This window comes from Saimiri boliviensis, chromosome 2 (assembly GCF_048565385.1).
Source record: "Saimiri boliviensis isolate mSaiBol1 chromosome 2, mSaiBol1.pri, whole genome shotgun sequence".
Taxonomy (NCBI): domain Eukaryota; kingdom Metazoa; phylum Chordata; class Mammalia; order Primates; family Cebidae; genus Saimiri; species Saimiri boliviensis.
In genome coordinates this window covers 102,192,377-102,208,278 of record NC_133450.1, presented here as the reverse complement: position 1 = coordinate 102,208,278, position 15,902 = coordinate 102,192,377, and the positions used below count along the sequence as shown (strand labels likewise).

Here is a 15,902-nt window from a genome sequence, read left to right as displayed (position 1 = left end):
GTACAATATTTGTATTTCTTTCTAAATAAAAAGGAAAGTTTCACAAAGTAGGAGGTTTTCCTAAGTATATTAGTAAGGTTGTTTCTGTCTTTTCATTAGCTCAGAGTGAAAGGCACATCTTTGTCCTAGGATTTAGAATATTATGTACCAATTTAAAGGCAACAAAAAGAGTTTGAGGCACCATCATGATACATTGATATAAGTCCTCACAAAGAAACAATAACTCACACATATCATCACACCACTATGAAAGATAAAACCAAAATGATCCTTAAAATTATTATTTCTGGTGCTTATTATAAAATATGAACTAAAAATTTGAAGTGGTATAAACCTCTTTCAAAATTTCAGAAGCTAAAAATATAAAACAAAAGCTATGTGCAGTGCCTATAGCAGGCTGACTGAAAAGGGATGGAAATCACTAAGGCTCTATTTCTTGATTTCTAGCTCTGCATATGCTGACTGGACCAATTCTTCCCTTCAAAACTTTATGTTCTGTCACCTGCCTCTTAGCTTTTGTGGTACTAAAACCCCAATCAATTCTTTGAAGCTATTTGGGATATCCTATTTACAAATTGTATTATTGAGATAGAAAATTCAAAATAATTAGGTAAGTAAGCATGAAAATGTAGTGTTGATTGAAACATTTAGGAGTCTTAACCACTTTTAAAGCAGAATTAATTGCCCCCATGGCAATGCCTCCTAGATACACTCGTTAAGTTCTTATTCATCAAGAGTTTGTTGTGCAAGTGATCTGTCTTGTAAATTGTCCATAGATTTTTACATATCCAGATATAATACATCCTTAAAATATATAGATCTAAACTGTATTTCAACTTTGAAGATTTTTGATTTGTTATTCCTGAAGATAACTTAGGGTTATAAATGTAGCCACTAAATTTTTAGGTGATTTAACTTACCTCAAATAATTTTTAAGAATAAGTAAAATGTCAAATGATCATGAGAATTAACTGCTTCATTTTAATTAATTTTCTTGATTATTCGAAATTAGATTCCTTCTTTCCCCAGATTGAAGCATAAGTCTACTCTCCATCAAGATGTTTGAAAATTGTCCCAAAATAATGACCATGTGAGAAAAGTAAATATCAGCCTCTGCTACCTTCTCAAATTTTCAATCATTTGACATACAGCATGAATATTAACAATGCCAGTTTTCCCTCTATCTCTGTTTTATTTGTTGGATAGCATTAATTGCTTTCTGAAATAATTCCATTAATTTTTGTCTGCTTTCTACGCTACCAAACTAGAAGCTTCATGAAATCATGGATATTTTCTGTCTGGTGCACTTTTTATCCCATGTACACATAATAGAATATGATACTTCTAATTGCAAAGGAGAAATCAAAGAACATTATGGCTTTGGTGGATTATTTACAGGAGCTCGTGTCATATTTTATTGTTCTCTTCCATACTTACACAAGGGCATATATTTAAAAATTTATTCATTAACTCAGTCACTCATGAAACATTTATTGAGTCCTTGGAGCTCTTTGTAAATACTTTCATTATTTGAAATGAATAGGTCAACTTCATAATGCAATCTTTACTCTTATTACTGTAGTATTCTAAAAAACTTAAAAAGTAGATGTTTTTGAGGTTATATTTTTAGAAAATCAAATGTACTATTAATATATTCAATCAAATATTGTTAATCAGAAAGGCAGGACTTAGTAGTATTTTGCGCTCTTCACAAGTATTTGGTTCTTTTATTTCTTGCAAGTTCAAAGAGGAGCACTTTTTTTTTTCTTTTTTCCATTTTAGCCTCAGTCAAGTGGCTGCTTTGGTGAAGAAAGTGTAAGCAGAAGTACTGCATGTCCCTTTCAAAGGCAGGAATTAGGACTTGGTATATGTGTCAACATGCTTCCTCCAAAATACAACTGACATTGCAAGGATCATTTTCTATCAATACACAGAAGCACTTAACCTAGTTCACTAACATTAATGGGATACTAAGATACCTTGTAATTTGAGGAAAGGATAATCTAAAAATTACAGAGAAGATATTGCAAAGGAAAAAATACATCTAAATTGAAACTACTTTTAAAAGTTCCTTTTTAAAAAAGTATGAAAAAAAATTATGACCTGTCTTTACAGTACCATATGTTATATCATAAACCAATGTATTTTCAAAATTAGCTTGTCTAAGCAGAGAAGTTGCTTATTAACTATTAGGAAATTATGTATGAATTTTGTATTGTGTCATTTTGCTAAGATATGGATCTCTAAAGGAAAAGTTTTAGTTTAAGATCTTTAGAACACAAAAACAAAAGAACTGCATGGATATATTAGAACATTGCAGATAATTTTATATTTTAACTTAGTCTTCCCCAGATTGTTACAAATGTTACAATTTTACATTTCCTTGGAAACATTCCATTAAACCTGTGCCTAACACCCATCTCAATGACAGTTAATTTTCATTTTTAATATAGACAATCATGTCAATAATATGTTCTTCATATATAGAATTGAGACAAATACTTACATGAATTGACATAAGGTTTCTAAAGACAGCAAGCATGTAAGTAGTGAACATTGTCTTCATCCCTGCCCTTTTGCTTTCTCCCTTCCCCCAGCCTCCATTCAATCATCAAATCCTCCAGATTTTACCACATATATTTCTCTCAAATTTGAGGCCTTTCATACCTCAAAATAATAAGAACCACTTATGACAAAACCACAGCCAACATTATACTGAATGGGCAAAAGCTGGAGGCATTCTCCTTGAAAACCAGCACAAGGCAAGGATTCCCTCTCTCACCACTCTTACTCAATATAATAATGGAAATCCTGGCCAGAGCAATCAGACAAGAGAGAGAAAGAAAAGGCATTCAAATAGGTAGGAAGGAAGTCAAAACGATCAGACTTCATGACATGATTCTGTATCTAGAAAACCCATGGTCTCAGCCATCAATGCTCATCGGTGGTAGACTAGATAAAGAAAATATGGCACATACACATCAAGGAACACTATACAGCCATAAAACAGAATGCAATCATGTCCTTTGTGGGGACATGGTTGGAGCTGGAGGCCATTATCCTTAGCCGATAAACACAGGAATAGAAAACCAAATGCAGCATGTTCTCATTTGATAAGTGGTAGCCAAATGATGAGAATACATGGACACATAGGGGGAAGACCACACATCGCAGCCACTGAAGGGTGGAGGTTGGGAGAAGGAAGAGAATAAGGAAGAATAACTAGTGGGTACTAGGCTTAATACCTGGGTGATGAAATAATCTGCACGACAAACCCGCATGACACAAGTTTACTCAGATAACAAACCTGTACATACACACCTAAACTTAAAAGTTAAATAAACAAGATAAGCAATGCCTATGATGTCTAAACTATTACCTTCAAATTTCTACTCAAATTCTTGCTTCCACCTTTTTAGAATGGTTTCCAAAACTTGAAGTATGTTAAAGCAACTAAAACACTCTATGATCTTTTGCATTTCTTTGTTGAACATTTTAAAACAGAAACTGGAAGCTTGGAAAATAGCAATCCATTATTGAGTAGTTGTACAGCAGTAGTTATGTAGTTTTATTGACATCTGTCATGTCAAGCATTTGTTATTCAAAGATAAATATTGTTTCAACTGTTTAAGTTAAATCTTTTAAATGCTGTAAAAGAAATCAGGTTTCTGGTATAAAAGCCGTGTAAAAATATGGATGACTCCGTACTTCAAGATAACTTAAGACACTTGAAATATAACTGAAAATGATAAAGCTAAACTAATAGCCATTTATCATTAAAATTAAAAGGAGCAATTGATAGTAATGATCAATTAAAAATCAACTGCAAGTTTAAGTGAAATGACATGTAAGAAAACCAATTTTACCTTACGCTGCTTGATATCTAAACGAGTTAAGATCCCATGGCATATTCCTGATCATAAAAAATCATCAAACTTCTAAATAGAGTCCCCAAAACTTCTAATGTTAGACATAAAATAAATGTGAGCTATACATACATTTAAAAAAATGTTAACAAAAACAAGGAAGATAATTTTTACCCAATTATTCCAGTTGAGGGTCATGGAGTGGGGGCAGGGCTTATTCCAGCAGCCAGGGTGCAAGGCAGGAACTGATGCTAGACAGGACTCCATCGTATTGCAGAGCACACTCAGACACGCACTCACTCTCACTCAGACTGGGAGTGACTCATTTAGACATGCCGATTCACCTCATGTGCACATCTTTGGGATGAGAAAGGAAACTGGAGAAAATCCACAGACAAGGGAGAACACGCAGTCTCTAAACAGACAGTGGTCCCAGCCTAGAACTGGATTTTATTTCTCATCATCATTATAACCATATGATCTTAAACAAATGTTGTTATTCAAGGACCTCCTATACTTTGCTCATAAGCAAATTTGCGTTATCAACTTTTAAAATCTTGTTTGTAAATACAAACTCACAAATGCCCATCCACACATTCTTCTTAGTTCCCATACAAATATCAGATTTTTCTACTGCGCGGTTCTTTTTTGATGGAAATTCTATGACTAGTGTCTTCAGATGAGAAATTTATGCCTAAATTTCTGCCACCTTCAGTTCTCATTTCTAATGCTTCTGACTTGTAAATTAACATATTGACGGAAAAGTGTTCACCTAAATTCTAGTAGCATGCTTCTAACTAGGATAACTTTTATGCTCCCTTATGAATCCAACCTAACAAGTGTATATCTAAAAATATGGGAATACTTGTAAAGATGGATTAAAAATATTATTTATGTCAATAATTTAACCCTCTTTCACTTTTTAAAGTATTTTTGAGGTGGCCTGTTTCCCCACATTTCTAATTAATTTTTTCAAACAGTGTTTCTGAGCAGAATTAAATCTATACAAAGGCAATCTACTCAGAGAAAATCCTCAGGAAGTATTTGGTGTTTTCCAAGACAAGGTACCTTTATTTTACAGAGCTTTCTACATCCATCAAGGGTCCATCCTTCACCAGGTCTTTCAAATTTAACATTTATATATTCCTTGTAATAAGTACGTTGTAAAATTTGTATTTGCAGGAATTAACCAGATATATGTAATATCCTTCATTTGGAAGATAAAGAAACTTCACTTTTTACAAATGACATATGGCTTATTTATTTTCCAGAGCCACAGAGACCATTTACAAAATGGTTTCTCTACATTTCTCTGAGTCCCTGATTCTCTCTCATATCTATATGTTTAGTGATTTCCAGAGCATTCACTAAAGAAATTGGAAGTGAATGACAGAGAAATAAGATCACTATCTTTTACAAAATTATTCCTCAAAACAAAGTCAACATTCAAGTTCTGCCTATTTCTGTATTTTTAAATTCAATTTTTCTTCTCCCCTTTTAATTCTAATCTAAATCATCAGCATATAACCCAAATATGTGCCTGTTTTATCTGTCTCTATTGTAATAACATTCAGTATACTCAGTATGGTATTATAAGATTAGTCTATGGAAGATGTCATTTTATTCATGATTTCAGATTAAACAAAGAATCCAGATTATCTGTCAAATCTCCATAGATTTTCCTGGGCTGGCATGAAATGGTTTCTCCATTTCATGGAGCTGTTGGCAATAAAAATCTATCTAAATGGCTTACATCAAGCACAAACATTATTCGGATTTCACTTGACTTATCCTACCATTCTTTTTTAGCATCTGTAGACTGTACAATATATTAAGCCTTTAAGAAGGAATAATAAGCAAATATTCACTAAAATAACTTTTTTAAATGTTTTAACTGGGAGGAGAAATAAGCAATAGCTCAACCTTTATAGTCACATCTGCTGAAGACCAAAATTTAATTGGAAAGAAAGTTATCCAACAATCAGTTGTATCAAAAATATCTTTTTTGCTTGGTAATTTTTGATTAATAATTAGTGATTACTAGTGGTCATCATTTAAGAAGAAAGTTTGGGGATAAACCTATAAAACTAACAAATAAATGGAAGTTTGCACATTAGTGATTATGTCTCTTGGCCTGTGACCTGGCAGTGCTAACTGCCCCCATCAGTTTCTGTGGTACTTTGTGTTTATTTCTATTATACTTAGTTTTATAAGACATTGAAGATAAAAATTCTTTGTTTTTAAATTCCTGGGAGTTACCCAAATAATTTAATTAAAACTGTATTGCTTGGGAGAGCAAATAAGTATGATAATTGTTAATATTTTAATACATCATGACTTAAGACAGGAATGGGTCAATTGGGTTTTTTTAAAGATAAAATTTCCTACTTTGCAAAGGTAGTCAGAGAGTCACATCATTGTGTATTTCTGTGGCTGAATATAAAAAGAAAACTGTATAAAATCATTAATTTAAAACTATAATTGTATACATTTCAAATGAAGTCAAATGATGTTTACATTGCTTGGTATATTTAGAGAACTTAGAAATATTTTTCTTGTTTTTTTTTTTTACTTCCTTAAGATACCAAGGAAAGTAGTCATTCAAATAACCTTTTTCTCTTTCCTGTTAAGCGGCAAATGAAGCAAATAATTGGAGGTTAGTAGCTGTCTAAGGAGATAAAACAATTGCTTAGCTGAGCCCAAAAAGTACAACTTTGTTAGGGCATAACAATTCTGAGAAAACTTTCATGCACAAATTAATTTTTTAGCTTCTCATTTTGTATTGGTTCTCTTTTTAAGTTTCTTAAAGCAGTGATTCCAGAATTTCAGTGTTTTTTGTTACTAGATACAATGCATTATTTTATTTAAAAAATTGTGTAAGTCAGTACTAAAATCTGAGACAATTTTCCTAATTATATTTAAGTATAGACCATACAGCTTCAACAAAAGAGTCAAGGTAAAGTTAACAGAAAGCTAAAAGGAATGCTGGGTTCAGTTTATCAATACCATACATATATGAGTTTAATAACACAGCAATGGTTTTTACAATCCTATTTAATTTAAGAATCAGTAATAAGGTTTCTAAAGATTTCTGGGTTAAAAACAAGGTAAAGTCTTAAGAACTGAATTCGCTGTTAGCATTAAGGAATCTAATTTGTTTTCAGACTTCATCTCATATACAAATGCATTATGTAATTAAGGCAATGTTTGATATTAGGAGGTGAGATATTTTCTACTAGACAACCCAGGTATTTTATGGATAACAGAAATTATTTACATCTATAGGCTAAACATAGAAATATTGTTTAAAATAATAAGACTTTAAAATCACAAAATATGTAACATAAATTAATCCTTCAAATAAAACTTGACCTTATAATTAAAGACATGAACCACAGCTATTAGGACAGAAATCCATGTATTTAAAATGTATATTGTAGGCTACACACCTAACTCAGTTTATTTAAATCATCTAAGTTACGTTTACTGTGTTCAAAAGCTCATTGATTTAGCATTCTGAAATAGTTTGGGAGGCAAAAAAAGGTTACATATGTGTAATATAAAAATCTTCATGAAAATAATAAACAGTTCTGAATTCAAGAGTGGTATCTTTACCCAAAGGTGATTTTTAAAAGTTAGTATCTGATTGTGTCCTAAGATAATATTGATATTTAAATGTAAAGGAGAAATTTAAATTTTCTGAGATAATATAAAAATGCACCTGTTTACATTAATGACTTTGTTTTCTGTTACTTAAAAGGGATTCTTTAAAAAATTACATCAATTTTATCGTATCTAGAATAGTTTTGCCCTATTATCCTAAACTTTTATGTGTAAGTGAATCTTCAAAGGCAATGCTGCTCACTGGGGCCATTTTGCATGTAGAGATGTTTTATGCAGGAGTTCAGTGCAGAGGATATAGTTGTGAAAAAAAAAAAAAAGAAATGTGTATATATGCTCCTTCTCTTCTTACACTCCATCTACAAACAGCAACACCTTATTCGCATTGGCAGAATAGCACAAAGTCATTACTCTTTATTGAAACTTCCCTGAAAGAAATATCAAAGTTTTCTCTCCTATGGAAAGAGTAAAATTACCAATTAGAATACAGCATCATGAAAAGCCTCCTAGAAAAATATATTTATTTCTAAACATAAAAGAAAATCCTAAGAACAAAGGAGCCCAGAAAAGAATATATACAGTTGCAGGTAAAAAGTTACCTTCAAAAATTGAGTAAGGGAAAGATTTGTTTTCTGGACCATGGTTTATTACACCAGAAATATGTTTTTTTTCTCTAGTGGATAGCATGCATTTTACAAAACCTGGAAATAACAGTATTAGTAGCAGATTTACTGATCTGATCAAAAAGGCTTTAAATGAAGACTCATGGGGGAGAGAAAAATGTGAATCAATAAAACAGATCTTACAGAAGACAATAGGTTGCAAAGGAGAATAAGACTTAGTAAAACGTCTAGAAATTATTTTGTGAAAACTATGACTTAAAATAATGCTTAGGCCTAGGGTATAGATTATCCTAAATAAAATTAAAATAATAAAAATATTAGACATGTTCAACTCAAAATGTACTCTTAAAAAATCCACATACAACACTTGCAGATGAGTATAAGAATGGCCATAACTGCTTGTACAAGGAGTGCCTTGCACAAGAGTACCTGGCCTGTGGGACAGGTGGGGGACATACTCCGCTTCACACTCCAATTGCCCGACATGTGTAATCTTCAATTTACAGGATAAAAACCCAGGCTTGGATATGTTCAGAAACACGCTCAAAGTTATGTAGCTATAAAAGTATGATGTTACATTGGCTAGAATTGGAAGCCAGGTGTGTCTGGAATTCATTACTAAAAAAAAAAACAAACAGAAAAGGAAAATTTATGCATACCTATGGACACATAAATAATTTATTCTAAAGAAGGAGAGTAGGAGAAAATTTACTAATTTGTTCAAAAGGAACAATAAAATGAGAAATGTGTGTCACTGCATATCAGGGAGTTACACACTAGTTTTATGATTAAAAATATAAAAATTTAGTTTGGAGATGTTCACATCAGGAAAGGAAAACAGAAGAAGAATGTATCACTGGAAAATGGTGTAGCAATTCTAGCAAAAAATATATTACAGAGGATAGTTTGTGAATGATTACAAGATATGGATTACAAAGAGAAGGCTTAAATGGTGGGATCTCTCTTGGGAGGAATTCTAACTCACTTAAACTTGGCTTTTAGATAAGGATTTTGATTTGCATCCATAACACAGATATTGAGTGGAAACAAAGGTTTTGAGATGCATAAAAGTACAGGAAGAAGATGATGAGTAGGGTTGGGTAAATTCTATGGACTTAAAACACGCAGCTAGTAATGGGAAGTTACTCAGAGACTCCAAGAAAACATAACTGAGGAAGAAAGTGAGAAACTTAAGATACACTTATGACTCTATCTTGCAAATAAACCCATAACCAGAAAATAGCACAAAAATCACCTAAAGAAAATAATTAATTTTACAAATGAAAATGTAGTCATAGATTTAGATTTTTTACAAAGCATGTACAAAGAAGAAAATGAATGTGATTAAACAATGCAGTAAGGATTTTTTTTAAGTAGGAGGTATGTAAAGTCAAGAATGCTTATAGATACTCCAAATATGAAAGTTTATAAAATATTAGCTGTGTTAAGAAAAAAAGAAATAACCCACAAATGGAGGAAGAACCGCTAATTTGTTTCGTTGATGTTGCTTTATATATTCTCTGTTACAGAAAATTACGAAATTAGAATGAGTAGAACAATATTAATATAGATTTTGGTTTTGCTCCAATTTACCTGCAGACGTTTTTCAATGAGGGATAACCAGAGAAATATCGTGAATGATACACTATGGTCTGCTGTATTTGCAGCCTGTGAGCACTTAGTCAAGAATGCAGTTATTATCAAAGGCCAGGATGTTTTCACTAGGAAAAGCTCTTTCATTTTGTTGAGATTCTTAAACAGGCATACTAAGAAGAAGCAATTTACAGTGTATCTCAATGTGAGTAATATATCATACAGGTATTTATTGTAACCTTGTGAGCAAGATACAAAAAACAACAATGGTTTTATGATAGAATAGCTGAATGAATTGTTAGAGGTTGATCGGTCTTAGTCTGTGCAAATTTTATCATTTCTACCATCCCAACTCAAAAGATTATTCTGTGATTTAGTTAAGAAAGTGGAACATACACTGCCAATCTAGGGATAATACAAAGTTTTGGGGGAGAGCTAATAGATTATGTAGTGATCAAATCTACAAAAATGTTTTGTTCTGCCGAAGTTCATCCAGATAATATGCTAACAAGAAAAAATGTAAAGACCTACATTTAAGTTTCAAAAATATCATTTATACAAAGGATACATGAATTTAATATTTTAACTATTTGAAAAAGATATAATTTTTTCCACAAAACCCTTGATCTTCAGCCCCCTTAAGAAACTATCATACTTTAATTTCTTCTCATTTTACTAAAGTATATCTATTTCTCAGACATATTAAATTAGCTTATGCAGCATTCTTTATATACCTTGAACTCCTAAAGTAAAAATACGTCTGACTTCTCACTTCTTAGGAACCAAGACAAATGATTATGCATTATAGGTGAGTGGGAACACATCTGAATTAAGTTCCTTTTATAAAGTTATACCATGTAATTTATCTCGCATATCTAGTGATGAAGGATTTTAGAAGGTTCAAACGCTGTCACTTCAGTATGTCTACTGTCATAGTGAAAACTGTGTAAATTAATTTCAAAGATTACATAACTCAGAACAGTTTGTGTAGAGTAATACACACACAGTGAAAACATACATATACATACATATACATAAAATATGTTTTGAAATTCATGCAAAACTATTAGAAAAATGATAACAAGGTCTTGACAGAGGTGTACAAAAAAAAAAGGACATTGATTAGCTTTCTCACCTGCCTGATACCCAACCGATATGCAACAATCCGATCCACTGCATCAGGATTCATCTGTGTCCACTGCAGACTGTAAGAATAAACACGGTGTCTGTTCTGCCATACAGGATTGTAGGTATCATAATAGAATTCTGGAGCATAGGCCTTTCCTGAAAACAGAAAGTGTGCTTAAATTTGAATGATGACATATTGTAGTGTAAGCATATTTATTCCCTTTGGCCCTTTTACCATTTCTATTATATCTTCCATTAGTAATTATTCTATGAGAAAAGTCCTATTCTTAAAATCCATTCACTTCTCTGGATATGTTTTGAGAACAGATGTGAGAATTCCTGGTTGATTGAATGAGCATTGTGAGAACAGAAGAAAGATGAACACAAAAGTATTTGGCCTAGGTGATGGGAGAAATGGAATTTTAATTAAGCAAAATGGAAATCTATGGGAGGATGAAATCTGGAGAGAGAAGATCAAAGTCATTTTTAAATAATTTGAGAATATAAGAGAGATCAAAACTGGAGATATAATCTTGCTAACCATAGGCATGCAGATAGAATTTAAATTTAAAGCCATGAGACTGATAATATTACCAAAGGAGTGTGAGTAGACAGAGAAGACGAAAGTCTAACCACTGGGGCAATCCAGGGTTAAGAGTTATAGGGGGAGATAAAAACCACACAGAAGTCTGAGAGGGAACAACTATAAATTTTGGGAGAACTAAAAATGTGGTAGCCTAAAGGTCAAAAGAGGTATTTCAGGAAGTGAGTGATCCACTGTGTGGAAAACAATTAGTGGACATGAAAATTTGTGTTTGTATTACCTGTAGCTTTCATCAATAAAGTGAACTTAATAAAACTTAAAACTATTACTTAATAACAAAAGATGTGGTCAATATTTTGCTTATATTTAGATTTTTAAAGAAATGTGAATTACGTATAGTATACATAGCACATACAAACCATCTCATTTTTTTTAATTGCCCAAATGAAAAGTTTACATACCATTTGGAGTTAAAGATCCAACTTCCCAATATTCTGAAGTATATTTTTTCTATTACAAATATCATATTTATTTAATAATACAACAATATTTAATGAGAACATATTCAATGCAAAGTATTGTCCTAGGTATTAGGGACATAATGAATGAGGAGGTATGGCCTCCTTATTAGTTGAAATTAATTAAAATTTTTTCCAGACTTTTCACGCAGCTTTGCAATTCTTAGTAAGTTGAAAAGCTGTATTTTTATCATTACTTAACATCTTTAATATCATTTAACGTCTTTTATTTTTTTTAAAAATTAGATTAGGCCAGCTGTGGTAGCTGACGCCTATAATCCCAGCACTTTGGGCAGCAGAGGTGCTTAGATCTCTTGAGCGCAGTTGTTAAAGACCCACCAATCTGAGCAATATAGCGAAATCCTGTCTCTACTGAGAGAGAAAAAATAATAAAAAATAAATAAATAAATAATAAAGAGCCTGGCATAGTGTAGTGCACCTGTGGTCCCAGCTTCTCAGGAGGACCTACTTGCTGAGGTAGGAGATTCACCTAAACCTGAGCCGGGGGAGGTGGAAGTTGCAGTGAGCCAAGACTGTGCCACTACACTCCAGCCTGAGGGACAGAGCCAGACTCTCTTAAAAAAAAAAAAAAAAAAAAAAGGCAAAGTTCCAGATTAGAGGAAAACAACATGCTTAGTGAAGGAATCAACAATCAAAACATTCTTGATAATTTGTATTTGGAACAAAATTTTTCTAAATGAAATTGAGGTGAATTTAGTAGTAGCTGAATCAGACAGCTAGAGGTTTTAACTAAATATACACATCCATGGCCGGGCGCGGTGGCTCACACCTGTAATCCCAGCACTTTGGGAGGCCGAGGTGGGTGGATCATGAGGTGAAGAGATCGAGACCATCCTGGCCAACATGGTGAAACCCTATCTCGACTAAAAATACAAAAATTAGCTGGGTGTAGTGGCATGTGCCTGTAATCCCAGCTACTCGGGAGGCTGAGGCAGGAGAATTGCTTGAACCCGGGAGGCAGAAGTGGCAGTGAGCTGAGATCGTGCCACTGCACTCCAGCCTGGCACCTGGTGACAGAAGAAGAATCTGTCTCAAAAAAAAAAAAAAAAAAAAAATCGAATACCTACAAACTTACTAGAGAAGTAATAAGCTGCTTAGATAAGTAACATAAACCTGGAGTATTATCATTACAAAGTAGTTATCTAGATTGCATTGCAGAAGTAAAAGTCTAGTGTTTATTTTCTATGAGGAGTTGGGGAGTTGCTTTTGTTATTTAACTAAGGAGGAAACCTAAGGGTGATTAGATTCAGTTCTAAGTAGCACATTCTTAATAAAATGAACAATTCGTTCAAAGAGAATCAAGAAGAGATTACAGGCACAACTAAGTTATTTAGCATTGAAAACAAAAGGAACATCTCTCAAAAATGTGCAAATGGTTTTCTAAAAGTTGAAATCAATCACAGATAAAATCAGACTAAATGTTAACAAGTCTATGAAATAGGGTGAATACCAGTGATTGCCTATTAAAAGGGTACATATTTTGACTTAGAAATGTTCTACCAGTGGTCTTTGAATATGGAATGGACTACCTCAGTAGACTATAAATTTCCCTTTACTTGAGGTATTTAGTCAACACTTGAACGGCCATGTAGCAGGGCTGAGACGAGTAGCTGCCTACCAGATGGTCATTTAAAATAATTTTCAGTCCCAAAACTGAACTGTAGGCTGCTATAAAATGTTTGCCTGTCAAACTAGATTTGATATGTTAACTAATTTTAGATTAAATCTGACTTAAATATGGATGAATTGGCACTTCAAAATTATCTCAGAACACTTAAAAATATTCCTCTTGAAAGGCCATATATTTATTGTAAAGAATAATGTCTTTCCAAATGTAGTATTCATAAGGATGAATTCATCTCTAAGGTGATGACCAGGAATCCAGACATTCTCAAATACCCTAGGTTATTCTGGTGCAAGGAAATACAGACCTTACAATTTGGAATGGTTTTAAGAGGCTGAAATTTGTCTCCTGAAATTACCTCCAAATCTACATAACAAAAAATGTATCCTAAAGTTGTAAGAAACATCTCTTTAGTCTTCTTCCTCTGAGACTGGCAGCAGCATGCCTGATCCAACAGCCAGAATCTCTCTGGGGCAAGACTGAGAGACATCAGATAATGGGGATGGAGCGAAGCAGAATAGAATAATGAGAGGAAATAAAGCATTTCAGGAAGTAGCTATCCTAGTGTAGTTGACTTTTGTTAACTACCCCAAGGATAACTGGTTGCATGCCATGAATGCAAATTGTCATTATTCTAGGAACATTATTTATCTAAATGAACATTTTAGAGGTTATTGAAATAGTTTTACCCTGAAGTTAAAAAACAGATTCTCATGATCTTGTAAGTAATAAGAATTTGTTTATCATGATCTATATTCAAGGTAGTAAAAAATTAAGCTCCAATGTAACCCACTTAAATTACAAATAGATTAAATTTCACTATAAAATTCCACCATCATCTTTATATTTAATTGCAGACTATTACAAAAACGTTCCAATGTATTTTGTTTAATGCTTTTTCTGCATTGGGTAAATCACAGGTAATATTTCTTTCATGGAGCATTAGATTAGAAAATACTTGAGAGATTATTTCAGTGCCTCATAGATAAAGAAATTAAGGTACAGGGTAGATACGGGAATAACATATGGAAGACTATGTAAATAACCAAATATAATAAGATCCATTACATTTTTTTTTTTACTTTGAATCATAAGATTAAAAAAGAAAATAGAGAAAGTTTTATTTAGTTGAATAGTCATATTACCTTGGAAACAAAGATTAAAAAGCATTTTTAGATACTGCATAAATAGTAGTGATTGGTAATAAGTAATAGCTAATCAGATATAATTTTGAGTTGTTACGATTAAACATAGGCAGGCTTGCTTATGTCTCAGAGCATAGTTTCCACTTTTCCTGGGGAAAAGCTTTAAAAAGAAAAAATGTTTCCTGATTTTATTGAAAAAGGGCATCTTAAAAATATTTGAAACCAAACACACTTAATTTTCTCCTCTAATTTCAGAGACAATTATACTTCATGCTTATATACTCATTTGTAAGAAAAACAGTGAAACCAAGGAAATATCCGAATAATAATCTTGGGCTTTGACATCCAAACATGACATCTACTGGTTAAACAGGGAAATAATTCATAAGTTGTTTTTTTCTATGTTATACCTCAGGCATTTTAATTCTTCCAGTAAGCATATCAATACAATTTTCTTACTCTTTCACATTCTAGTTTGGTGCTTACACAATGTTGTTCCAATCTACATCTTTTTCAGATTTACTGATGTAGAACTATATTCATTAACTGGGAGGTAATTTTTGGTATCATTGGGTATGATTCTATATAAAACTTGGATTTTAAAAAATCCCTAAAATATCTATATGGAAAAAAATTGTTTTTGAAAGTATTTTGTGGATTTATATAAAGATACAGATATTTTATTTTGCAAAAAAGGTTTTGAAAATGATTATACTGAGATTGAAAAATACAATTTTATTCATAAAGTTCAAACATAAATTAAAAACAATTCCCATTATGAACACTTAAAATGTACTTGGATAAAGGAACTGATTTTAGTGAAGTCAATACTGTTTTTGAAATAAAAACAAAAGAAAGTATATAATAGTGATAAAGACCACACATATCTTGCTTTTGAAAATAATTCACATTTTGGAAAATAGGCTGTAGGAAGATAAAAGAACTACATAGGTTTATAGGACATGTTTGCAAATTTAGGGATATCTATTAATTTTTCACTTTGTAAAAGAGACATTATAGAGCTAATACTGCTTTCCTACGAAGTGCTGACAAATCTGCATAAATAAAGTTAGCTCATTTTATATCAGATGGCACAATCTCAGAAAAAAACTCATACAAAACAAATTCTGATACAGTTGTTGGCATAATTGACTGAAAACAACAAATTTATAGCTTTCATCTAAAAATGCCAGATGAAATTATACCAGACATCTTTTTA

At 32.2% G+C, this 15,902-nt stretch overlaps 1 protein-coding gene across 6 annotated transcripts in view; it reads right to left on the bottom strand.

Moving 5' to 3' along the window:
- The window catches only part of MDGA2 (MAM domain containing glycosylphosphatidylinositol anchor 2), an 845,750-nt gene that overhangs the window by 72,401 nt on the left and 757,447 nt on the right, over nt 1-15,902 (bottom strand). For all 6 annotated transcript variants that reach the window (XR_012516333.1, XR_012516332.1, XM_003930557.4 and 3 more), the window contains one exon: nt 10,839-10,987. Coding sequence is in view for 4 of the 6 variants with exons in the window: in XM_003930557.4 (XP_003930606.2) it covers nt 10,839-10,987 (149 nt within the window). In the remaining 2 variants the exon portion in view is untranslated. The remainder of the gene's footprint in view (nt 1-10,838; nt 10,988-15,902) is intronic.